This window comes from Podarcis cretensis (genome assembly GCF_951804945.1).
Source record: "Podarcis cretensis genome assembly, chromosome: 17".
NCBI classification, from domain to species: domain Eukaryota; kingdom Metazoa; phylum Chordata; class Lepidosauria; order Squamata; family Lacertidae; genus Podarcis; species Podarcis cretensis.
Window position 1 is genome coordinate 34,688,889 of NC_137187.1, and position 25,097 is coordinate 34,713,985.

Sequence of the window (25,097 nt, forward strand, 5' to 3'; positions counted from 1 at the left end):
CAGAGTCATCTGCGACTGGACCTAGCGGTCAGGGGTCCCTTTACCTTTGTTACCTCAAACCAAATTTGTACACAGGACTGTTTTTTTCAGCCAGAACATGCCTGAACTCAGTTCCAGCCCCTCTCAGGTTGGCACCATTGCCATTCTAAGAGAACGAGGGAGGTGTTCATGGTGGGTTCTAGCACCTATTTTTCTAGGAAAAAATAGCACTTTGTACAGAAAGTGAGCTGAAACAGCAATTGGCAAAGAAAGCACATCAATGATCAATTAATGATGTAAGGAGGGAGCTGCAGCCCAAGATAGGAAAAGAGGTAGTAAGGGAACATCTAGCTACTTTAAATGAATTCAAATCTCCAGGGCCTGATAAGCTGCAACCAAGGGTACTAAAAGGAGCTTGCGGATGTATGTTCCTGCCCACTTTGGCAAACTGAGCCCCCCCCCCACTGTAGCAGAATCATCCCCCTCCCTCAGCCACGGTGCGTTTCTCTACTGGCCTCCAGACAGGACCCTAAGCACCATTTTAATTCCAACCACCATTGGGGGGGAATGAGCATCAAGGGACATAGACTACATCCTAACCTCACCCATGGGGAGAAGAGGCCCTGCAGCCTATTCTGATTTCACCTTTAATATCATGAGTTGACAAAGCAGAAGCAGTGAAGATTCCTTCCTTTCCCTTCTCTAGTTTGGGGACCTGGAAGATTGTGGCCAAGTATCAAGACTCCCCACAGGAGACCTTCAGCACGCAATTTGATGTCAAAGAATATGGTAAGGAGGACCATCTCTGCTTAGCACTTTTCCTGGTTCATCACAGGCACTGTTTCCTCTTTAATCCCTTGGAAGACGCCCTTTGGTTCTTCAGCTCTGCTTTGGGATTGCTCATTGAAATATATTCGGAGTCCAGTGTGGATTTCATGGTCTTTATTCAGCTCATAGTAGTGAGGAATGGAACTTCCCCCGAAATGTCTGCTTTATATACGTTATTTACACAATGGGCCCCATGTGATTGGCTAGTTCCGGGATTCTCCTGTAGGCCAATCAGGTTGCGGATTCACTTCCACCTGGAGTTGGATTGGGTGGCTCCTGCGGACCAATCAGACTGCTGCCTTCTGGATCCTATTGTTCTAGGACCAATCAGACTGCTGCAATTTGGATCCTATTCAACTCAGTACATAACACTCATACTTTTCAAATTGCAGACACTGTCCTAAAAAGTCACATCTCTCCTCAAATATTTATATGTTCTTCTTCCCCTATTTTTTTCTTTAGTATTGCCAAGCTTCGAAGTCATAGTGGAGCCATCGGCTAAATTTTATTACATTGACAGCAACAGGGATTTCAGAGTGTCTATCACTGCAAGGTGGGTGTCTGCAACTGTGGGAAGGTAAAGACGAGGTATTACCTGCGTGAAATAAAATTAACATATCTAGAATTAATAGCATAGCAGGGAGCAGCTGTGCCAACTGCAGGTAGCAGAGGTGTCGTCACCCCCTCAATATTCCTTACCAGGGGGTTCAGCCATCCCATTAGTGAGGGGCGGGGGTGGTTGAACCACAGAGCCAAACACAGTGCAGCATCAAAGGCACTGTGCAGCAATCAAAGCCATTGAAGCTGCATGACTCTGGGCAAGGCCTCCTCCTGACGATGTGCATGTGTCACGTCCCACATTGGGTGTGTGATGTCACAGGCGCATACCAATCTTTGCCTCAGGGTAGCACCTCTGGCGGGGTGTTAATAGCAGCTCTCTCTCTCTCTCTCTCTCTCTCTCTCTCTCTCTCTGTGTGTGTGTGTGTGTGTGTGTTTGTGCATGGTTTATGTTGGGACCCCAGCACAGGAGGAAAGTTTTTCGGCATGATGTGAGCGCAAAAGCCCTTTCTCTTCTTGTTATTCCCAGCAATTGTTACTGAGAAGTATGGTGCCTCTAACAGATAGCCCTATCCTTTTTGAATTTGGCCCTTATTTGACGTTGGATTTTGTTGTTTTAGGTTCCTCTATGGGAAGAGTGTGGAGGGTATGGCCTTTGTCCTCTTTGGAGTGAAAGTGGATGGCGTCAAACACAGCATTCCAGACTCACTCCAGAGAATTCAGGTAGGGTGTGTTTATGTGTGTGTACTCTCTCTCTCTCTCTCTCTCTCTCACACACACACACATGCACAAACACATGTAAAACTTGGCTTACCTCCCATTTTCCTTTTCAGATGAGTAATGGAGAAGGGGAAGGAATCCTAAGGAGAGACATCCTTCAGACTCGATTTCACAACCTCAACAATCTTATTGGGCACTCCCTCTATGTCTCTGTGACAGTGATGACAGAGTCAGGTGAGTGTCAGTCTGAAAACCAGATGGAATAGGATGGAATTTTATTATTCATTAAATTTTTATACCGCCCTCCTTCTGAGGATCACAGGGGGCCGGTTTGCAATATAGAGAGACAAAAATACACAACATAGTAACAAACAAAATACCTGTCCCTGCCCCTGCAGTTTAAAAGGCCATAGATTGTTTAATTAGCTGAAGGCTTGGGAGGAGAGGAATATTTTCACCGGGCACCTAAAGATATGTGTTGAAGGCACCAGGCGAGCCTGTCTAGGGAGAGCGATTCACAAGCAGGCAGCGAGTGCAGAACTCTCGTGTGTCACCGTCCAGACCTCTTGTGAATGTTGGAGTCTGACTAACCTGCCGCAGTTCATAATGTTGCTTTGAGACTATTCAGCCCTTCTGATTTGGATTTTTACAGCCAGACATTTTATTATGTAACATTATGAAGCCAAAATATTTAATCTTGCAAAGAAATCATCTTCACCCAACTCCTGGAAAGAAAAATATATTAGACCTGTATTTTGCTGCCTGCGATGAAGAAAGTCAAATGATGCTCTCTACCTTGCCATTAGGGTTGGCATTTTAAAGAGCCTTGCTGTATCATTTAGACACCAATTCCTGCCTTCATTTATCCCTTTACAAGGCTGCAATCCTTAGTCATGCTTTTCTGACAGTAGGTCCCATTGAACTCAGTGGAATTTACTTCTGAGTAGGTATCTGAGTAGGTATCTGAGTAGGTATCTCCAAGGTATCTTATTGTTTTTAATGATTTTAACTATTTAGTTACTGAAATTTTCAAGTGGTGTACTGTACATAAAAACGACAAAAAAGCATACAGTGGATAAAACTACCGTAATTAAAATTCATCGTAAAAACAGAAAACCTCCTTTAAATGCCTGCTGAAAGGCTCTGAAACAATTGGAAGATTTCTCTCTCCCTGTCAAGCAGCTTGGCTTCATTCCTTCTCTGAGTCCCTTCTTCTCCTTCCTGCAGGCAGCGACATGGTGGTGACTGAGCGATCTGGCATCAGCCTTGTGACATCGCCCTATCAGATCCACTTCACGAAAACCCCCAAGTACTTCAAGCCGGGGATGCCCTTTGAACTGATGGTAATGTTCACCTGAGTCTCTCTTCCTTTCATGGCCCAGTCCCAGGTTCTTGGAAATCCACAGAAGCGAACATAAGGAGCCGTGGGAAATCTCTTAAATCCATGGATGTCTTGGGAAAAGTGGTGTTGGCTCTGCAGAGATGGCTGCATCTCACGTTCATTCACCTCTTCTCAATTGCTTAGGTGTTTGTCACCAATCCTGATGGCTCCCCGGCTTCCCGTGTACCTGTGGTGACAGAGCCAATTGCAGCTGATGGAACCACCCAGAATGATGGGACAGCCAAGCTGATTCTGAACACCCCAGCAAACAGCCAAGAGCTCAGAATCACAGTGAGTCCCCCTGAGGCCATGCCAAGTTCCCTTCAAATGCATGAATTGTGCTATTGGCAGTTCCTGTGTGTATCTTCTGCACACAGAATCAAAGCAACTGTTCACGGGGGTACTTAGGAATTTTTAAGGGAGGGTCCATAGCTCAGTGCATAGAGTGTTTTGTTAGCCCAAAAATGGGAAGTGAGCAAGGTCCCAACCAAAGAGGACTGACAACTTAAGTTGACAGAATATGCACAACTTACAGATTTAACATATAGAATAAGAGAGCAAGGAGAAGATACGTTTAAAGAAGACTGCAAAACATGTATTCAGTATATGGAAAATAACTATACAGCTGAAAATGCTGGCAGCATTAAGATGAATTCAACAGAGTAAATAATTTTTGATGGATGTAAAAGTGGAAAACTGATTTGAATGGTTATACATTGGTATCTCGGGTTACAGACGCTTCAGGTTAGATGCTTCAGGTTACAGACTCCACTAACCCAGAAATAGTACCTCGGGTTAAGAACTTTGCTTCAGGATGAGGCCCCATTAGCTAAAGTGGTACCTCAGGTTAAGAACAGTTTCAGTTTAAGAACGGACCTCCAGAATGAATTAAGTTCTTAACCCGAGGTACCACTGTAGTAAAATATGCAGGGATGTATGATATGTAAAATGAACCATGGGAAGAGAAGAAGGGAACCATTGGATATTTTAAAGTTTGTAAAATGTTTATTTGAAATTGTAAAATTGAAAATTTAATAAAAATTATTAAAATAAAAAGTGCTGGGAAACAGACCGGGAAAGTGTGGACCTGTACCTAGAAAGCACAGGGCAAAAGTGTGGATAAGCCCCTAGATAACTTTTTCCACTTTCCACTTTCTGTAGGTAAAAACCAAAGATCCCCAACTTTTAAATGAACGCCAGGCAACCAAGACCATGATAGCTACAGCATACCAGACCCAAGGAGGATCTGGAAATTATCTCCACTTGGCAGTCACAGCTATGGAGCTGAAGGCTGGAGACAACTTGCCTATCAATTTCAATCTGAAGAGCAACAACCAAGAAGTGCTGGATCAGATCCAATATTTCACCTATATGGTAAGTACTGGGCAGAATGGAAGCCTGAGGGCCAAGTCTCTATACACCTGTTAATACTGAAGGTGGTGAGAGAGGTGTCTAGTCCTCATGGAAAAACAGGTTTCAGCAGTCTTTCCTACAGCACCTGCCTTCTTTGGTTGCTTTGGGTTAAGCTTCACATTACAATGGCACTTATAAAGGCATTCCCCAGAGATGGAAGGGAGGCAAAGTCCTGACCCTGAGAAGAATGGCTGATAAAGATGGTGGATTATGCCAAAATGGCGAAAAAGACTGGGAAGATCAGAAATCAAGAAGATAGAAATTTTACTAAAGAATGGGACAAATTTATAATTTACCTCAGAGAACACTGTAAGCAACTAACAACTTTGGCAGGACCGTAACAACACTTGTAATGTAACAAGAACTATGGGAAAACAGGGATTTTTAAGAAAATGGAGAATTTTAAATGATGCAGTTAAAAGAAAAGAAAAGAATGCAGACGGAACCCATAGAGGGGCGGAGGAAAGTCCAAGGATTCATGGAATCCTATATGTAAATTGTGAAAAACCAATAAAAAATGTAAAAAGAAGAAGAAAGGTATCCCCCAAAATAAACTTTTCCATGTCGCTGTGCTCCATGAGGTGAAAAACATTTGCATTACACTTGTTATGTGAGTTAGCCCAATTGCAGGGAGTTTTGTTCAAATCAGTCTATGCTTTGTAACCTGCTTCACGTTAAACAGGATGTCTTGTTCACCACCAGATCTTGACAAAGGGGAAAATGTTCAAGGTTGGGAGGCAGCGCAGAGAAGCAGGACAGAATTTGGTGACCTTTTCCTTGCCCATCACCCCAGAGCTCATTCCTTCCTTCCGGATTGTGGCTTACTACCAAGTGGGGAACAGTGAGATTGTGGCTGACTCTGTCTGGATGGATGTGAAGGACACCTGCATGGGAACAGTAGGTCAATCTTCTCATGGATTTCCTGTAACAGTGCAAGCTATTGCAGAAGTGCAATAAATTCACTTCCCCCCAACCCCACTCCATCACTCACTGTTTTTAAGAGCATTTGGAATGAGAGTCCTCTCACAGTTTTGTTTCACTTTGGGTTAGAAAATGAGTAGAACCTTACAATGTACGTGCAAATGTTTTAACCCATAATAACTAAAATGGGAGGGGGAAAAGAAATTCAGCTCATATTTCAATGCAAAACCAATGAATCTGTCCAATCTGAAACCAATATGAGAACCAAAACGCAGCTATTCTTTGACATTTGCATTTCTCTGAATGTTCTCAGGCACTTCTCCAACCAAATAATGCATCCACAGAGGTGTTATATTAGAGGAATGTGTGCATATGATACAGATATTTGTGGGAAAGGACATAATATATAAAAAACCAGCATATTAAATTTGTTCTATTCCTGCAAAAAATGTGCATTTTAGGAAAAATTGCATATAAAAATGTGCACATGTATGTATGCACATATTAGGAGGAATTATGAATTGTCATGAGGTAATTTAAAAGGTACAATTACAGAAAATTAAATTTAATATTAGAAAAATGATAAACTCGGAGAAACAAAAATAGACAAATTTTTCCATCCTACCCAATACATGTTTCTTCACACATACATAAAAAAGAACACCTGTCATCGTACAGCCCCCTTCATTAGAGGATTTGTACTGTGGTCTAAACCACAGAGCCTAGGGCTTGCCGATCAGAAGGCTGGTGGTTCGAATCCCCGTGACGGGGTGAGCTCCCGTTGCTCGGTGCCTGCTCCTGCCAACCTAGCAATTCGAAAGCACATCAAAGTGCAAGTAGATAAATAGGTACCACTCTGGTGGGAAGGTAAACGGTGTTTCCGTGTGCTGCTTTGGTTCGCCAGAAGTGGCTTAGTCATGCTGGCCACATGACTGTACGTCGGCTCCCTCGGCCAGTAAAGCGAGATGAGCGCCTCAACCCCAGAGTCGTCCGTGACTAGACTTAATGGTCAGGGGTCCCTTTACTTTTACTGCCATATTACAATCCTGGATTTTCATGAAGACGAGGTCAGGTAGGAGAGCTGAAGAGAAAGCAGGTTGCACAACAGTAGTGACAATGGCAGGGCTGTTGGAAAGGAAAGACACTGAAAATGGAAAGAAGTGGAAGAGGTCCGAACCGATTGGGAAGGGAAGTTTGTGTCATTGAAATTCTACCCAATATTGATCCAGAGTGGATTTCAACGTATCGTTAGCAGAGTAAAAACTTAAACACATTGCAGGATTCTCAAAAAATAGACCAGAGGCAATTGTATTTCATCCAGTAGAGCTATACTGCTACTGAAGGCGAATGAGCATAATGGTCACAAATCCAATACATTCAGCATTGGCACTGTCCATAAGAAATCCAGTTGCAGCAGACTTAACTCAAACCTACAACTACTTATAATTATAAACTTTAACACTATGTACGGAACACCACACCAGAAGGAAAAGAGATGGAATGAGAGAATGAAACCCAGGCTCCTTCTTGCCTCACTATTATAGTCAGCATGACCTTGACAAAAAAAGATAACAGAACCAGTTTAAGCCTTCTCAGAAGGAATAACCCAAATATCTGTAACCTTCTGCTTGCTTCTTTCACACAGAGAAGCTTCCAGAATTCTCTTGAATTTATTAGAATAGGAAAGATCCCTGCACATCAGATCAATACTTTCTACACCAAGAAATTCAAACTGAGAGTTTGTTTCTACTCTTTTAAATGTCAACAAGGAGAAATAGCAGAGATGGGTACAAAACAGAAGCTAACACTAAAATGCTAACATAACAAAGTTTTTCTCAGCTCTCTTCTTGGTATACTAAAACCTTGCTTTAAACTGCCACTTTTCCTCCTCAGTGGGTCACCCCCCCCACCGCTGCTGCTATCTCTATTCAACCTTGGCCATTGTTGAAAACCAACCTTTTCCTGTCAGCGTGTCTCCATCCCTGCCTCTGCTTCCTTTCCTCAGCTGCCATGTGTGTGAGAAATAAAGGATTCAGAGCCCTCAAATATTCCATAGTCCTTTCACAGAATGTATTTCCTGGCATCATATGCTGTCTTCAACATGAAGTTCCAGATTCAATCAAGTAATTTAGAACAGGTATTTTATTAACAGGCAAACATCCATAGATATACAGCTGAACTGAACCTTCTCTAAATGAACAGGCTAACTGACAGGCTTGCTTTTAAGATTACAGTATATTCATCTTACGCATATCCAATTTATGTGCTCCAAATGTCACTGTTTACCAGGTTGCACAGTGTTGATTGGCTGTCTGATCAGGAAGCTACCCTTTGCTTATCCCCTTGTTCAGCTCTCGGAGAAGGAAACGTAGGGGAGATTGGCAAAGTATCTTTACAAATATTTAAAAGACTGACTTAATATAAAATAGCGATTCTTCTTCCCTCTCAAGACAGTCATTCAGGCACTTTCCCTGCCACGGAACTGAACTTCTTTGTTGCCTTGTTCAAGCAGCTGGTTGTGAAAGGAGAACATCGGGAAGATGACCAGATTCACGAGCCAGGAGATCAAGTGGCTATCAAACTCGAAGGAGATGCAAATGCTTGGGTTGGTCTTGTGGCTGTGGACAAAGGAGTCTATGTGCTTAACAAGAAGTACAAGCTTACACAAAGCAAGGTGAGGCTGGGAACGATGCATGATGACACAAGAATGTACAAAATTCAGTTGGTAAAGGCACATTCACCAGGGCAGGGGTTGTTGGAGATTGATTGGGAAATGTACACAATTACTTGTAAGAATTATGTGCACGTTCTCCATGAGGCCTGGATGAATGTGCACAATGGTGGATTGTGATGTACATTAACCATTCACCTTACATTTCCCCTTAACGTTTATTGATTGATTTCCCCCTCTCATACTGTGCCTGCTCCATGTCAGATATGGGACTCAGTGGAAAAGAGGGATATTGGATGTACAGCCGGCAGTGGCAGGAACAATCTGGGTGTGTTTGAAGATGCTGGACTTGCTCTGGTGACCAGCAATAAGCTTTCCACGCAACAGAGATCAGGTATTATTGGGGAGGGTGTTGGTGCCGGTGAGATGGCAAAGGAGTGAGAAAGCCCTTTCACCTAAGAGCAGGGCCTAGACCAGCGGTTCTCAACCTGTGGGTCCCCAGATGTTGTTGGACTACAACTCCCATCATCCCTGATCACTGGTCATGTTGGCTAGGAATGATGGGAGTTGTAGTCCAACAACATCTGGGGACCCACAGGTTGAGAAACACTGACTCTTTTCTGGCTCAAGCGCTAGCATGGCATTGTCTGCAGGTTATGCCCCAGGATGCCAGGCAGGGGTTGGGGTGGGGGTGCAGGTTCTTGGACTGAACTGTCCCACTACCCCCCACTGTGTGATATGCAAATACACGTGACAAATCTCAAAAGACTGCTATTTCTAAGAAACAGCTTCAACAGCCAGGACAATCAGCAATACTCCACATTGCACCCCTTGTAAGATGTCTTAATGAGAAATGGCAACTATCAGGAGTTCATTGTCACATGTGTAACATGTAGTTAAGCCTTACATCATGGGACTCGGTGGGAACTACTTTTACGTAAACACGCATAAGGTCAATCTCCATAGGTATTAGAATTCAGCGGTACTAACAGCTTATTTCAGTTCCAAACAATTAGTTCCTGTTCCTCCCTTTTCTACTCCAGATCCAAAGTGTCCTCAGCCTGCAAGACGCCGCCGCCGCTCTGTACAGCTCATTGAATCTAAAGCAAGTAAAGGTATGTGATGCATGGCAAAGGCTTCATCTGCAAAAATGGAGAATTTTGCAATCATTGAACATGAATTCCAGCTCTTCTCCAAAATCTCTCATTCAGCTGCCAAATGAGCCCATTGATTTCCACACAAGTATTAATGAACCTTATCAATGCCAACTTGTTAAATAAATCCAACGAAATTAATGACACTTTTTCTGAACCCAGAACATACTTAACAATGATTTCTTATACTAACATTGCTCCGTTCATTGTCTTTGTTTTGGAGTGATGGTAGGCATTCACATTTATTGTGATGCACTAGTCCTAGATGCTGCTGAGTTCCAGAAGGGGGGGGGGGGACTTTCAAAAATATTGTAACTTGGAGATGTGATTTTAACTGACCTGACCTTAGAGGTTTCAGAAAGCGATTCAGTGCCTGTTTCCTCAGAAGGGATGGTGGGTTGGAGTGGTGTCAAAACAGCTTCCTGATTCTGCTGAGCCACTTGGTCAGAATCAATTCACTCTACAATGGCTAACAAATCAATACTTAGCCTTGAGGCTTCCTAAAATGCAATCCCTCTTGGCAAAGTTTTATTCCCCATCCAACAGCTTCACTCTTTCAGGCATTCCTAGCATATGCCACCCTTTCTCAACTTTTGGGCCTTAGATGTTGTTGGACTACAACTTCCATAATCCCTGACTGCTGGTTGTGCTAGCTACGGATGATGGGAGTTGTAGTCCATAAACATCTGGGGACCCAAGGCTGAGAAACACTGCCTTATATGCTCCACCATCTCACCACCACCAGGAGAATCCAAAACAATAACATTCATAGCATTTATTTGCACTAGGGGCTGCACATCTGCTTATCTTGCTTACCAGCCCCACCTACCCCCCACCCCCACTTGCCAACTCTCCCACTTCCTTTACACCTCACTCAACCCCCATCTCCTCACAGTTTACCTTACCCCCTCATTCCCACGATCTCCAGTTGCTGCCACCACTGGAGGGGTGAGACACCGAAAGAATCCCCTCCATTGCTTTTGCCAGTGGTAGCAGTGATGACAAGGAGAGCATGATAACACCTTCTTGGGCTTCTCACTGCCTGGCCAACCCGACTGCTCACTTGGCCTGCTTGTATGCCTCCTTGGACTGCCTGCCTCCTATTGGCAGCCATGCAAACTACAGCATGACAACATCCTTATATTCTTACTATAGAATAAGATAACAGCTTTCTTCTGATGCCTGTTGTGAGTAGCAGAACAACAGTGGTATGGGAAACATTCTTTGATATTTCACATGTTGTTTGCATATTTCAGCTGGCCAATTTCAGAATCGGACACTAAGGAAGTGCTGTGAAGATGGCATGCATGAGAACCCCATGGGCTACAGCTGTGAAAAGCGTATACAATACATTGTCGATCAGATTGAGTGCCAGACTGTTTTCCTTGAATGTTGCCGCTTCATCAGAGACATATTGAATGAGAATGAGCGAGATGAAGAATTGATATTGGCAAGAAGCAAGTAGATTTATTATTATTATTATTATTATTATTATTATTATTAATTCAGAGGCACACTATTGGGGAGATGGTAAGTAAGTCTCTCAGAACACTATGGAAGGGCTGCAAAACCCTTTGTTACTTGTACTTATGTAATCCCATTGCCCTATCTGACACTTTACATAAGCAGAAAGACTGGGCCCTGGTCTGAGAAGACTGCAGATTTGACAGAAGGGATGGGAATGAGAGAGGGGTGAAAGGAGTGAAGAGAAAGCAGAAGGACATGAGAAGAGAAGAAACAAGGGCATGCACAAACGCAGTTGTACCCTTTTGGACATTGTTTCAGGTGGACATTAGGTGTTTGATGGAAAGGAGGTGCTACATAGGTGTTCTGGGAAGTAATTGAAAGGTGTGTGACGGCTTAGAGTTTAATATAGTCTTGATTTAAGCCTGGTCTATACATGCAGAAAAATTAGTAGAACTCCTGAGGTGGTAGAATAGACTACTATTTTTTACCTCAAGAGGGTGTGTGTGTGCCATTTTTGAATGTCTTCCCGCTACAATAACTCCCTGCAAGTACAGTTGTAACTTGGATCTCAAATGACTTGGCTCCTGAACAAATCGGCTCCTGAATGATCGAAACCCGGAAGTGAGTGTTCCGGTTTTTGAACGATTTTCAGAAGCTTCCTGCAGGCAATCAGAAGCCACACGACTGTACAAAATTTTCTACAGGCAAAGTGTTCTTAAAAAAACAAAACAAAACTCAAGCCAAGGAGTATTAAAGAATGTACAAAACCTGCAGTCTGCAGAGATCTAGCCCATTCTGTCGCCTCAAGAATCTCTTATAGTTTTGCTCAGGGCTTTTTTTCTAGAAAAAGAGGTGCCGGAACCCAAGGCTATTGAGGTTTCTTTTAGGGGGGAGCACTTCTCTTGTTCGCCTGCTCAACCCAATGCTTAAGTTAAAACTTTCACCTCCAACGCGTGCCTCTGTTGCGCAGCCCCGAATACTGTTCAGAGCATGGAATGCGGGAGTTGTCAGGACAGATAAAATAAAGTACTTCTTCACACAACACCTGGTTAAACTTTGGCACTTTCTTCTGCAGGGATGGAGTTCTGGCCACCAACCTAGATAGCTTCAACAGAGGATAGGGCAAATTCATGGATGAGAGGGCTTTCAGTGGCTACTAGCCCTAAAGGTTAAGCTCTGCCTCCACACATGGTGGCAGCAATGCTTCTGAACTGTGCCAGATTTACGTATAAGCTAAATAAGCTATAGCTTAGGGCCCCACTCTCATGGGGGGGGGAAAACAAAATTAAAGCAAAAAAACAACAACTGGATGCACATTTCCAAAATATAACATAAAAAACAAATAAAATAAAAACTACATCCAGCAACAGGGACGCGGGTGGCACTGTGGGTTAAACCACAGAGCCTAGGACTTGCCGATTGGAAGGTTGGCAGTTTGAATCCCTGCGATGGGGTGAGCTCCCCTTGCTCGGTCCCTGCTCCTGCCAACCTACCAGTTCGAAAGCACGTCAAAGTGCAAGTAGATAAATAGGTACCGCTCCGGTGGGAATGTAAACGGCGTTTCCGTGTGCTGCTCTGGTTCGCCAGAAGCGACTTAGTCATGCTGGCCACATGACCCGGAAGCTGTACGCCGGCTCCGTTGGCCAATAAAGCGAGATGAGTGCCGCAACCCCAGAGTCTGCTCCGACTGGACCTAATGGTCAGGGGTCCCTTTACCTTTACCTTTAGGTCCATAAATGACCATATAGCATATATTCAACACAAAAAACAGCAGCAATTTGTTGTTGACAAAGGACAGCTGGACATATAAAGGGCCCCATTACCTTCAGTAGCTTAGGGCCCCATCAAACCTAAATCTGGCCCTGCTTCTGAACACCTGTTGCTGAAAACCACAGGAGGGGTTTGTGCTTGAATCCTGCTAGCGGGTTTCACACAGGCTTCCGCTTGGTCACCGTGAACAGAATGCCGGACTAGTGGGGCCTGATCCAGGAGGGCTTTCCTTATATCAGTGGCAGGGGCCATAGTGGGGCCTTTGTAGCTGCCCTTCCACAGCAGGACTGTGGTGTTCAACAATATGAATGCTGCCGAGTCCATATGCATTAGCCTGCCAAGCATGTTGAGATGGTGGCCTGATGTGTTCTTTTCCTGAAGCTGCTGCTCTTAATGAGAACGAACCCAGAAGTCAAGTTTTGAGTCTGTTGGTCACTTATTGCAGTGACTTCACAGTAACAAAGGCCATTGCACCTAAGTCTTTGTCTCCTGTTTTCCCAGGTGACTTTGAGGATGATTTCTTAGCTGATGAAGACATCACTTCTAGGACTCAGTTTCCAGACAGCTGGTTATGGCGAACAGAACAGCTGACTGCACCTCCTAATGATCAAGGGTAAAAAGCTGTTATGGCTATGTTCTCCTTTGCAGCCTAGTGTCTGCTCTCCAGACTTAGGCTGCAATCCTACAAGGTATGATCAGAAAGTTTTGTGAATGGTCACAGAAATTGGACAGCGAGAAAAATTTGAACATACGTACATACCTTACATGCCTTCAAAGTAGGCCCCCTCTGATACAATGCACCGTTGACAACATTCGTATAACTGTTGGAAACTTCTGGAGAAGTCCTCTTTTCATACTGCTTTCAGTTCCCTCGTCATAGCAGCTTGGACGTGTGAAATGTTGGAAAATCTGTGTCCTTTCAGTGCAGATTTAAGTTTTGGAAAAAGAAAGAAATCCGGTGGGGCCAGATCGGAGAATATGGAGGGTGGGACAACTCAGTAACCTCAGTAACAATTTCCTGTGGAATATGCAATTCTTTCGCCATCATTTGGATGAACAAATGCCAATCCCGCATCAATAACTCACAAACTCTGTCGACATTTGCCACCGTTCTGCTCACTGATGGTCTGCCAGACCTAGGGTCATCTTCGATGGTTTGCTGCCCTTCATGGAATCTCTCAAACCACTCATACACTGTCTTTTGAATTACAGCTTCATCTCCATACACAATTGTGAGCATTTCGTGGGTTTCTGATGCCAATCGTATGTTTGAATATTTATCACTGTCCGATTTCTGTGACCATTCACTGAACTATCTAGCCACACCTTGTATATCCATTTACTTGTAGCAAGAACCATTTAACTCAAGTACACACACACACAGTGCAAGAGAGAGGATTATGCTACGTAGCTAGCTTGACAATAATTCCTTCTTCCCAAAGGCTAGGTATCTCAACAAGAGACTCTTCGACACCTTCACCAAAACTACAGTTCCCAGGATTCTTTAGAGTAGGGGTAACCAATGCGGTTACCTCTAGATGTTGCAGGACTCCAACTCCCATAAGCCTCAGCCAGCACTGCCAATAGTCAGGAATGAAGGGAGTTGTACTCCAAAACATCTGCATGGCACCATGTGAGCTAGCCCTACTTTGAATGCTAAGCTTGTATGGAGCCGATATCTATCCATCACACAATTTGTCAAAGAGGAAGAGCAGGGTGTAAGATGTAGTTTTTATATGAAGGATGGTGGCTAAAACACTTGGTTCAGAGCAAACACACATGAGGCATGAGGAAAGCCCACCAGAATTGTACTGGTATGGTCTTAGCTGTCTCAGAGCTTGGTCCCAGCAGAGGAGGAAGCCGTTCGGGCCCGTGGGGTGGCACACCCAGGAGCAGGGCGAGCCGCCTATGGGGTGGGGCGCACCGCGGGGCTTCCAGAGTGCCTGCCTCCTCCTACTCAGCCACCCTACAGCTGGGGGGGAGGCAGGGGGCGGACCGTTTGGACAGCACGGAGCCTGCGCACGCCCAAGCCACCACAATTCTTGGGCACACTGAAGGCACGACGGTGAATTCTGCCTGGCATTTTGTTACCCCCCCTCAGTGGTGACACCCGGGGCGGACCGCACCCACTGCACCCCCCTTCCTCCACACCTGCTTGGTCCCTAGAGCTTTAGGTAAAACCTGGATGGAACTCCTCCAAACTCTGGTCAGCCGGAACAAATAAAACATGGATTGATCACCTCAACATATGTAAGAACAGAGATGACTGAACATGCCTCAATCCATTCCAATATCTATTCACATTTTCAATGGGTATTTTCTATTCCACAGCAACTGATTTATTTTGCAGAAGTCTACATTCCATTCTGATGTCTACTGATATGATAATATATGTAATTTATTTTTTTTATTTTTTTTACATAGCACCCAATACACATGCATTATCTTAGCCACCAACAGATATTTGCTTATCCATTATGTTCCCTGTGTAGCAGCTGCACTCAGGTATGACATGGTAACCTTTCTCGTTGTTCCTAGGATCTCATCCAAAACAATACCTGTTTACCTGAAGGATTCAATCACTACCTGGGAGGTGCTGGCTGTGAGCATTTCAGACACAAAAGGTGAAGAAGAGCAGGTGGGAGACAGGGGCTGGGGAGATGATGCCAGGCCACACTCTGCCTTGACAAAAATCTAGGATGGGCAATGTTCAAGTTCTTTTGATTTTTCAACCTGCTTCCTTCCCTGTTGGCCCGCCTTGCAGGGATCTGCGTGGCTGACCCTTACGAGATAACTGTCAGGAAGAACTTCTTCATCGACCTACGGCTACCCTATTCAGTAGTGAGGAATGAACAGGTGGAGATCCGAGCTGTTCTCTACAACTATAGGAGGCGGGATCTCAGAGTAAGTGCAAGCTTTCGGCAGAAGCATTTGATGTTGATGATTTCATGCTTAATTGGTTTTACGCAAATTGTGCGTTGCCTGTTTATTTTTGCACTGTAACTTGCTCTGGCATTGTTTGTTATGTGTGCACACTTCAGTCCAGCTGCAGGGAAATTGCATTGCAAATCCACACTGTAAGGAGTACTGTAAGTATTTGCAGGGGCCAGGCCCTGAGCGCAGTGGGTAGTTGCATGACTCCTTGCTGTGCTTGTCTTGGGGGAGTCGGGTGCGGCCTGGCATGTGTGGCCAGATCAGGAGATGTGTAGCATCTAGAGGCAAGCCTAAAAGGAGTATATAAGGACAGCATTTTCCCCTGGTTCATTGCCACAGCAATGTGGTTCATACTCTGCTGTTACCAGTTCCTGCTATCGCTCTTGATCTTGCTCCAGCACTCCTGTCCTTGTCCCAATTCCTGATCCTATTTCTGTTTCTGCATTCCAGCCTTATCGACTTTCCATTCTCCACTGAACTGCTATCATGATCTCTTTCAGCTTCTGCCTTATGGAAGAAGGTACAGGGTTATAAAGACTAGGACTAGCCGCCTGAGAAACAGTTTCTATTCAAATGTGATTTTGGTTTTAAATGCAGTGTAAGGTAGTCTCTATCGGGGTATATTGTATTTAATTATGGGGTATCAGAGTTTTTAGGGGGCTAACCAGGCTGGGATAGCTGGCATAGCAGGCTTGTTGGTTTCTGAATGTCTAATGTAGATTTTCAATTTCGTTGTTCTGTATGGGAGAATGACAATAAAGATTATTGTATCATACCATTGTTACCACCCACACCCTGGTCCCGGCGGGTCAGGCCTGGACTCCTGCCGCCTACGACCCAGACTGTGGCGCACAGTTGCAATGAGGCATTGCTCCTAAACCTGCTGAGCCAGGGATTGTGGCCTTCAGTGGGTTTAGCAGCAGTGCCTCATTGCAAGCGTGGATTTGCATTGCAATGAGGCGTTGCTGCTGGAACGTAGTGCACACACATCTGTGCAAAAGAACTGAGCACTCTTTGGGTTCAGGAAACATGTTATAAATATAAAGAAAGTGTGGATAGCCCGTGTCCCCAAGTGTTACTTGTGTCCATCTAATTTCACACAGCTGTCAGCTTACTTTCAATTGGGTTATGAGGAGGGGGGAAGTGGCTGGCAGAGAAAGAAAGAAAACGGGATGACAGAAGAGAAAGCAGAAAAGGGAACAGTGGAGAGAGAGAGAAAAGGGGCAACTCCCCCATTTTGCTTTGGCAGAGCTTATTGTTGGCTTTGGCCTTGCACATCCTTGACATGCAGCTACCAAAGAGCCATCAGCAGGGGATGTGGAGTACGCAGCCAAAATCACAAATGCATGTTTTGCTAGTCATGCAAAGGACAAGCACACAGAGAGTTCTTGAGCTTCCTCCTGTGTGTGGTCACTTCCTTTGCTTCCTCTGGTCAGGAATTCTGCAGCAAAGGAGACAATCCTTTGTATTTCCTTCTGCCTTTTATGAGACGCTCTTTCCACCATGCTTCCAAGCTGACCAGACGTCCATGGCTAAAGACTACCAGCTTTTATTTTACTATAACAAGTATTTTTTTTGGCACATTACTTTACTGTATGTGCTGCCTGCATTGAAATGTAAGTAAACCCTTCTTTCCTTTGACATTGCCAAAAAAATGTGTGGTTCATTCTCTGCAATGGAGGTGAAGAAGGGGATGTCAATAGACTGCAAACAGAAGGGATAAAAAGGTGTAATTGCCTATTAATAAAAGGTAAAGGACCCCTGACAGTTAAGTTGTTGTGAACGACTCTGGGGTTGTGGCGCTTATCTCGCTTTACTGGCCGAGGGAGCCGACATTTGTCCGCAGACAGTTTTTCTGGGTCATGTGGCCAGCATGACTAAGCTGCTTCTGGTGAATCAAAGCAGCGCACGGAAACATTGTTTACCCTCCTGCTAGAGTGGTACCTATTTATCTACTTGCACTTTGATGTGCTTTCGAAGTGCTAGGTTGGCAGGAGCTGGGACCAAGCAATGGGAGCTCATCCCATCGCTGGGATTCGAACCACCGACCTTCTGATCGGCAAGCCTTAGGCTCTGTGGTTTAGACCACATAACCACCCGTGTCCCCAATTGCCTCTTACCAAAGCTTTAATAACTTATAAGTGTTGTACTCTGCTAAGAAGGCTTCACAACCAGATTACTTTTGTATTTCTCCCCCACACTTGGGATAGGATGCTTAGATCTAAATCTACAGGTTTAATCCTCGCTCCATCTCCCACAGGGGAAAGGTCCCTCACTCACTCCTGGTGTGAAGGATCTGGCAGCTGGAGCCTTTGGGTGCCTCCTAGTTGGAAGCTAAAGCATGACCCTGCTTCATGAAGGAGACGTTCCCACTGGATGGTCCTTTGATCAGGGAGTTGGCAAACAAAATAGCAGGAGGGCAAGTCTTGGGGAAAGCGGAGCTTGAACACTCCTCTGCAATGGGCCTGGAACAGAAAAGCATGTATCTGAGACAGGGGATAAGAAAATAAAATTATTCCAGCTTCCATAGCAGAGTTACACGTACACCAGCTATTCAGAGGGAGAATCTTCTCTGAACAGACTTATCTGGATTGTGCTTAAACTTGAGCTCAAACAGCTAGCCAAAGCGAGGGACCTCTGCTGCTGGAGAGGAGTTTGTCAAATGCCCTGTTCCAGCTGCTTTCTGTATAGGAGAGGAAGCAGCCCAATCAAGATTTTGGAGATGGCTGTGTGCTGGTAAATTACCCGTTGTTCTCTACTGGCATAGATGTAGCCTTTGAAGAATGGGTAGGCAAACTAAGGCCCAGGGGCTGGATCCGGCCCAATCACCTTCTAAATCTGGCCCCCGGACAGTCTGGGAATAAGCGTGTTTTTACATGAGTAGAATGTGTCCTTTTATTTAAAATGCATGTCTGGGTTATTTGTGGGGCCTGCCTGGTGTTTTCACATGAGTAGAATGCGTGTTTTTATTTAAAATTCATCTCTGGGTTATTTGTGGGGCACAGGAATTGGTTCATTCCCCCCCCCCAAATATAGTCTGGCCCCCCACAAGGTCTGAGGGGCAGTGGACCGGCCCCCTGCTGAAAAAGTTTGCTGACCCCTGGTTTGAAGGGTAGCAGAGGCTGTTTGCAAGGACCTTTCCTGTCATTAAAGCACACATACTTTCCCCCCACCCAATCACAGGCTGAATGATCCCCACCCCTTCATTATAACGGATCACTTCATTCTCTCTTTTCTCCTCAGGTGCGGGTGGAGCTGATACACAACCCAGCCTTCTGCAGCGCCTCCACTGCCAAGGAAAAATACCAACAGATGCTCACTATTAAAGGCCAGTCCTCCAGGGCGGTGCCATTTGTGGTCATTCCACTAAAGCTGGGACAACATGACATTGAGGTCAAAGCTGCTGCCTTGGGAGGTGCTGCGGATGGCGTGAAGAAGAAGCTGAAGGTTGTGGTACGTGACAAGTTGTTGCAGAGGAAGGGCCACTAAGATGATCAAGGGTCTGGAAAGCAAGCCTTATTTATGTGGAATGGTTCTGGGAGTTGGGTCTGTTTAGCCTGGAAAAGAGGAAACCGAGAGGAGATATGATAGCCAACTTCAAATATCTCAAGGGCTGTCACGTGGAAGAGGGAAGAAGCTTGTTTTCTCCTGCCCTGGAGGGTAGGACCTGAACCAATGGCTTCAAGTTACACTCAAGGGGGTTTGCTCTCTAGAACTGAGGGCACCTGGAGTCACTCCTCCTTGAGAGAAGGAGTGAGGAAATGAGATAGATTCCTTCTAAGCTAGGCACCGTGTTCCCACAATCCATGGCTTCTATTTCTCTCATGGCCGATTGCAGCTAGGGGTAGAGTAGGCATGGAAGAGTTTCAGTTTAACTGGGCATTTAGTTTGGAGACTGAGGAGGTTTTTACTCACTCTTAGCCTTTGGGAAGGGGTGGTGTAATAATAATAATAATAATAATAATAATAATAATAATAATAATAATAATTTATTTGTACCCCGCCACTCTGGGCGGCTTCCAACAAAGATTAAAAATACATTAAAATGTCACACATTAAAAACTTCCCTGAACAGGACTGTCTTCAGATGTCTTCTAAATGTCAGGTAGTTGTTTATCTCTTTGACATCTGGTGGGAGGGCGTTCCACAGGGCGGGCGCCACTACCGAGAAGGCCCTCTGCCTGGTTCCCTGTAGCTTTGCTTCTTGCAATGAGGGAACCGCCAGAAAGCCCTCGGCGCTGGACCTCAGTGTCCGGGTAGAACAATGGGGGTGGAGACGCTCCTTCAGCTATACTGGGCCGAGGCCGAGGTATAGAAAATGAGTTGTAAATAAACAGGAGCAATCTTGGAGAGAGAGATAGAAAGAGTGCATTGCAGGGTGTGCCATTTGTATTTCCTAAATTTAGATTACTCCCGTAGAGGAGCATGCTTTTCACAAGTACCACAGGGTCTGAAAAGAGCTCTCTCCCTTCTCCTGATGGGCTCTGTTAGCCAGGGGCAAAGCAAGGAGAACTGGCACCCAGTGCCAGGTATTGGGGGCGGGGCAAACCACCCGGTGATGCATGCATGTGCGCCGTAAGTAGGGTGCATGCATGTGCCATACATTGCACTGTTGTGCATGCACCGCCAGGCAGTTTGCCAACGGTGCTGCTTGAATGCCATGGGAACGGCGGCGGAGGGTGCATCTGCGAGCGGAGGATCCTCCACATGCGACTGCGGCGGAGCGATGGGAGGAGGGAGAGCCCCCCACAGGGTGCCTTCTTGTCACGCCCCTCAGAGATGGCACCCAGGGTGGACTGCCCCCCTGCCCCCTTCCTCTGCCACTGCTGTCAGCTTGCTAGGACACAGGTGGGCTTCCTAGGGCATCAGGGCTGACCTAAGAGTTGACGGAATGGAATCTGTGACTGTCCAGCTGTGGTGGCAAAACACCATTAAGGACAGGTTGGTGCTGCCTATGGATGAGGGACTATGGACCCCAACCCAGGATTGCTACAGTGCCTTAGCTACTGGGGATTTATGGGGCTGACCTGAACCTATTCCTGTGTTATATTCAGGTACAAACATGTAGCTGAGTCACATTGCAACAGAAGCTAGATCCGATCATAGCTGTCAACCTTCCCTTTTTTTGCAGGAAATTCCCTTATTCCAGCACCGTTTCCCGCTGCTTCCCGCTGCTATCCCGAATTGTTAGATATCCCATAGACTGTCTGCGGGACAGGCGAGGCTGCTGATCCCTTATTTTCAAATCTGAAAATTGACAGCTATGGATCTGATGCATATGTTTGCCCTGTCCTGCTGCCTTTTTGAATTGCTCTTTGCTGCTATGTTAAGTAATATTTGCAGTGAGACTCATTCTGTTCTTTCTTCTTGCCCCAGCCTGAAGGGATACAGAGAAAACTTGTGACTGTCATTGAGCTGGATCCTGCTACGCAAGGGAACAGCGGTAACACTCATTCTTCAGCTTCCCTTTTCCTTCTCTTTCTTCACCCTTGGAAAACCACCTCTCTGTTGCCCAGCTCTTTCATTTGCTTACAAGGGAAAACGGGTATCATTTTGTCTAGAAGATTTCAGACGGGAGTTCATTTCTCTTGTGGAGATTGTTCTGAGCCCAGAGGAAGGCATCTCTATGTAAGGGGAGGAGCTCGCTGGCAGATTAATAGGTACCACTGTGATGGAAGGTAATAGTACATACACTATCCCACCTCCTGCCAATCCCTAAAGAAGGTTAAAAACGCAAAAAGTAAGATGAGCGCTTATGCAAAATCACACTTATGTGGTGTGTCTGTACATCAGGCAGCGCTCCTGGCAAGACCTCGGAGGACTGACTCACTTACTGATCCAGCATTCAGTTTGGTGGCGAGTGTGTTTGTAGCACCAGCTGTGAAGTGGTGGTACAAACATGGTAGAGCAGATGTGGGTGGCGCTGTGGTCTAAACCACGGAGCCTCTTGGGCTTGCTTATCAGAAGGTTGGCGGTTCAAATCCCCATAATGAGGGGTCTCATTGCTCTGTCCCAGATCCTGCCAAACTAGCAGTTTGAAAGCATCCAAGTGTGTGTAGATAAATAGGCACCACTCCGGCGGGAAGGTAAATGGTGTTTCCGTGTGCTCTGACTTCCTTCACGGTGTCCCATTGCGCCAGAAGCGGTTTAGTCCTGCTGGCCACATGACCCGGAAAGCTGTCTGTGGACTTGAAAGTATGATGAGCGCCGCAACCCCACAGTCGCCTTTGACTGGATTTAACTGTCCAGGGCATATTTTGTACCCAGAACGTCCCAGGAACTGTCCATAGAGTTCCCAGTTAAAAGGATCAGGTAGCAGGTGATAGGGAAAGACTTCTGCCAGAGAAGGTGGCAACATAGGGCTGGATGGACAGATAGTTTGACTAAATCCATTGCCCTTCTATACCCATGTTCCCTCTTAGCTTGATAATGTCCTGACAGGGCTTTGTTGTACACGTATAGTAGGTACACAGAATATAATATGTGAACACCCTCCTAGTTTTCTATGAAGTTCCTGCGTAGAACTTCTGGTTTAACACCACTTTTAGAAATGGATGTGGAAAAGCAAAACTAAAACAGTTTAATTATGGAAGCAACAAGCAACCCATGTTTCTGCCTCCTTGTAATTTTCCTCTTTTTCCTCCCTTTTTTCAGATGGAGTCCAGGAACATCAGGTCAAAGCTAGGAATTTAGAAGATATCATTCCTGGTACAGACCCTGAGACCAAAATTACTGTTCAAGGTAAGCACTAGTTACAGTAGTGGCCAAAATTGTGGAAACCTTTTGGGAAAAGTGTATTTCTGAGGTTTGATGGCTCATAACACCACTTTCTTTTGAAGGAATACCCTAAAATTATATATCAATGGAAAGATAATTTAATGAAGAATGTAATGCAACAAAGTGTGTTCAGTTATCTGTATTCTATCAAAGATTATAGCCAAATAACCAGAAAGAGGAAGCACAACTTGCTTAGGTTGATATGCAGTAGTTTCCCTTCATTTAAACCTCAGAAATACACTTTTTGACCATTAGCGTGCTTCGACATGCAGAAGTCTAGGCTTGCAGAACTGAAAATAATCAAAACCCCACCCTGACTTGCCCCCTGCAGCAACCCACCAGCCCCAGGAATATGCTCCTGGGGCAAGCCCTCTGATAATTTCTGAAGTGATAGACCATATAGCAGGCAGAGCCTCCTCTGCTGATCTCAGTGAGTGTGGCAGGTGTAAAAAAAGCTTTAAGGCTTTCAAGGGAATAAACCTTGAATTAGGCTTGGAAGCTAATTATACCAGCCCTTGATGCAAAGCGGACAAGGCCGGCACAAAAGAAAACTAGCTGGAAGAAGGAGACAAGTCTGAAAAGAGCTGTCCGTACTTACTGGTGGGTTTTATTAGGTAGGTGAGGGAATATAATTAACTATATTTTATTCCTCTACAGACCCGTGTGTGTGTGTGTGTGTGTGTGTGTGTGTTAGCAGACAGAAAGGATCAGCTTACCACTTGTATTTAAGAGCACGAGGCTGAGCAGAGTTTAAATCCCATCTCCTGTGGTTTAATTGAAAGCATAGGAATTAGCCGCTGGGCTGATCACCCACTATGTTGCCCCAAATGTCAAAGAAACAGGCTACAGACTGAAATGTAAGTTTAAAGCTTACAGTTTACTCACAGTCCAGCATTCATCCTTAGAAACAGCCGCAGTAAAAATAAATGCAGGTAAAATACTTGTGTTTACAGCAATAACAGCTTCAGGTATGGGCCTAATGCTGGAGCAAGTGGGAAGACGTCTGTCTCCGTTGCTAATTGAATAGAGAGAGGGGAGCAGGAAATACTTCATTGTTTTTTCTTTCCTCCCAGGAGAGGAGGGGGAAATGATATCACACAGAGCCTTCTCTACTACTTGCCTTTCTATGGTCCGAGTCTGCTTATCAGCAACGGAGCTCTGTGGTCATAACCCATTCACACGCTAACTAGCAAGAAAATGCATGGTTAGATTTGCTTATCTCCCACACTTACAATCCAACAAGGCTAAGATTGCAACCCACACAAGTGTTAGTTTCTGTTTGTTGCCACTGTGAAGTCCTTGGAGTCACAAGACTCTGTTTACATTCCAGAGATTCCATACTGTTGGAAGTCTCACGGGAGACGGATGTGACGTTACTGGTTTCCTGTTTCTTTGTTTTTCCAGTTGCTCTCTGCTCTCACAGAGGGAGGATGTATTTTCTTTTCTGTCTGCGTAGTTAGCAATAAAACCTAGCAATGTAGCTCAAACTTCTCGTCACTTCTGCTGCTTTGAAACTGCATAATGGGGAACGTGCTTGGAGTCTCATCAAAGGCTCAGGAGGAGGAGTCGCTCAGTCGAACACAGGTTCTGACAACAAGTCCCTACTCATGCTTGGGCTCACATGTCTGCTATCATTCTTTTTGTGGCCAGGAGACCCTGTGGCTCATATTGTTGAAGACTCAATTGATGGGACCAAACTGAAGCACCTCATTGTAACGCCCTCTGGCTGTGGGGAGCAGAACATGATCACCATGACACCATCGGTTATTGCCACCCACTACCTTGACACCACAGGGCAGTGGGAGAAGCTTGGGATGGATCGCCGCTCCGATGCAGTCAATCAGATCATGCAAGGTAAGACAACTGTGTGTCTCCAGAGCTGTTCCTCCTCCAGCTCATGCATAGGTCTGTCCATGGCTTCTTGAGTTGTCCATCCATAGAAACATTGAGTTCAGGACCCTCCTAGATCAAGAGTCCCACAGAACTTGCAACAGGTTTCAGGCAGCCTCTCCCCATAAAAACCACCCCAGACCCTGTAATCATCATGTGAGGCCCTTCTTTGTGTGCCTCCTTCATGTGAGGTCCAGAGGGCAGCAACATGAGAACAGGCCTTTTCTGCAGTGGCTCCCCATTTGTGGAATGTTCTCCCCAGGGAGGTTTGTCTGGCGCCTTAATTATACATCTTTAGGCGCCAGGCGAAAATGTTGCTCTTCAACCAGGCCTTGGGCTGATTAATATTCTACAGCCTTTGAAATATGTTTGTGGGAGGGAAGGTTATTGTTTTGTTTCTGTTTTAACTATTTATTTTGTGCTTTTATCCTGTATTTTTTATCTTGTGGGCTAATCTGAGATCTTCAGATGAAGGGCTGAATCATCATCATCAGTGCTTTTTTCTAAAAAATTGTTTAGGGATACTCTCATTTTGACTCAAGAAAACCACCATTTTATAGTTCAAATTGGGAAAAATAGATACAGTAAATGGACAAAAGTACATGTTTTACCTCATATTGCACACCTAACAGCT

At 45.1% G+C, this 25,097-nt stretch overlaps 1 protein-coding gene and 1 long non-coding RNA gene across 3 annotated transcripts in view; one reads left to right on the forward strand and one right to left on the reverse strand.

Annotated features, from left to right (window-relative positions):
- Positions 1 to 25,097, reverse strand: part of LOC307206784 — a 610,614-nt gene that overhangs the window by 162,605 nt on the left and 422,912 nt on the right. The window lies entirely within an intron of this gene.
- Positions 1 to 25,097, forward strand: part of LOC307206671 (A.superbus venom factor 1-like) — a 56,368-nt gene that overhangs the window by 10,776 nt on the left and 20,495 nt on the right. For both annotated transcript variants that reach the window (XM_079959967.1, XM_079959968.1), the window contains exons 6-24: positions 686 to 768; positions 1,270 to 1,360; positions 1,986 to 2,088; positions 2,199 to 2,319; positions 3,313 to 3,428; positions 3,611 to 3,757; positions 4,628 to 4,840; positions 5,582 to 5,776; positions 8,313 to 8,474; positions 8,736 to 8,865; positions 9,515 to 9,586; positions 10,882 to 11,082; positions 13,364 to 13,475; positions 15,401 to 15,486; positions 15,627 to 15,766; positions 19,040 to 19,249; positions 21,173 to 21,239; positions 22,451 to 22,537; positions 24,224 to 24,427. In XM_079959967.1, coding sequence (XP_079816093.1) covers positions 686 to 768; positions 1,270 to 1,360; positions 1,986 to 2,088; positions 2,199 to 2,319; positions 3,313 to 3,428; positions 3,611 to 3,757; positions 4,628 to 4,840; positions 5,582 to 5,776; positions 8,313 to 8,474; positions 8,736 to 8,865; positions 9,515 to 9,586; positions 10,882 to 11,082; positions 13,364 to 13,475; positions 15,401 to 15,486; positions 15,627 to 15,766; positions 19,040 to 19,249; positions 21,173 to 21,239; positions 22,451 to 22,537; positions 24,224 to 24,427 — 2,540 coding nt within the window. The remainder of the gene's footprint in view (positions 1 to 685; positions 769 to 1,269; positions 1,361 to 1,985; positions 2,089 to 2,198; positions 2,320 to 3,312; positions 3,429 to 3,610; positions 3,758 to 4,627; positions 4,841 to 5,581; positions 5,777 to 8,312; positions 8,475 to 8,735; positions 8,866 to 9,514; positions 9,587 to 10,881; positions 11,083 to 13,363; positions 13,476 to 15,400; positions 15,487 to 15,626; positions 15,767 to 19,039; positions 19,250 to 21,172; positions 21,240 to 22,450; positions 22,538 to 24,223; positions 24,428 to 25,097) is intronic.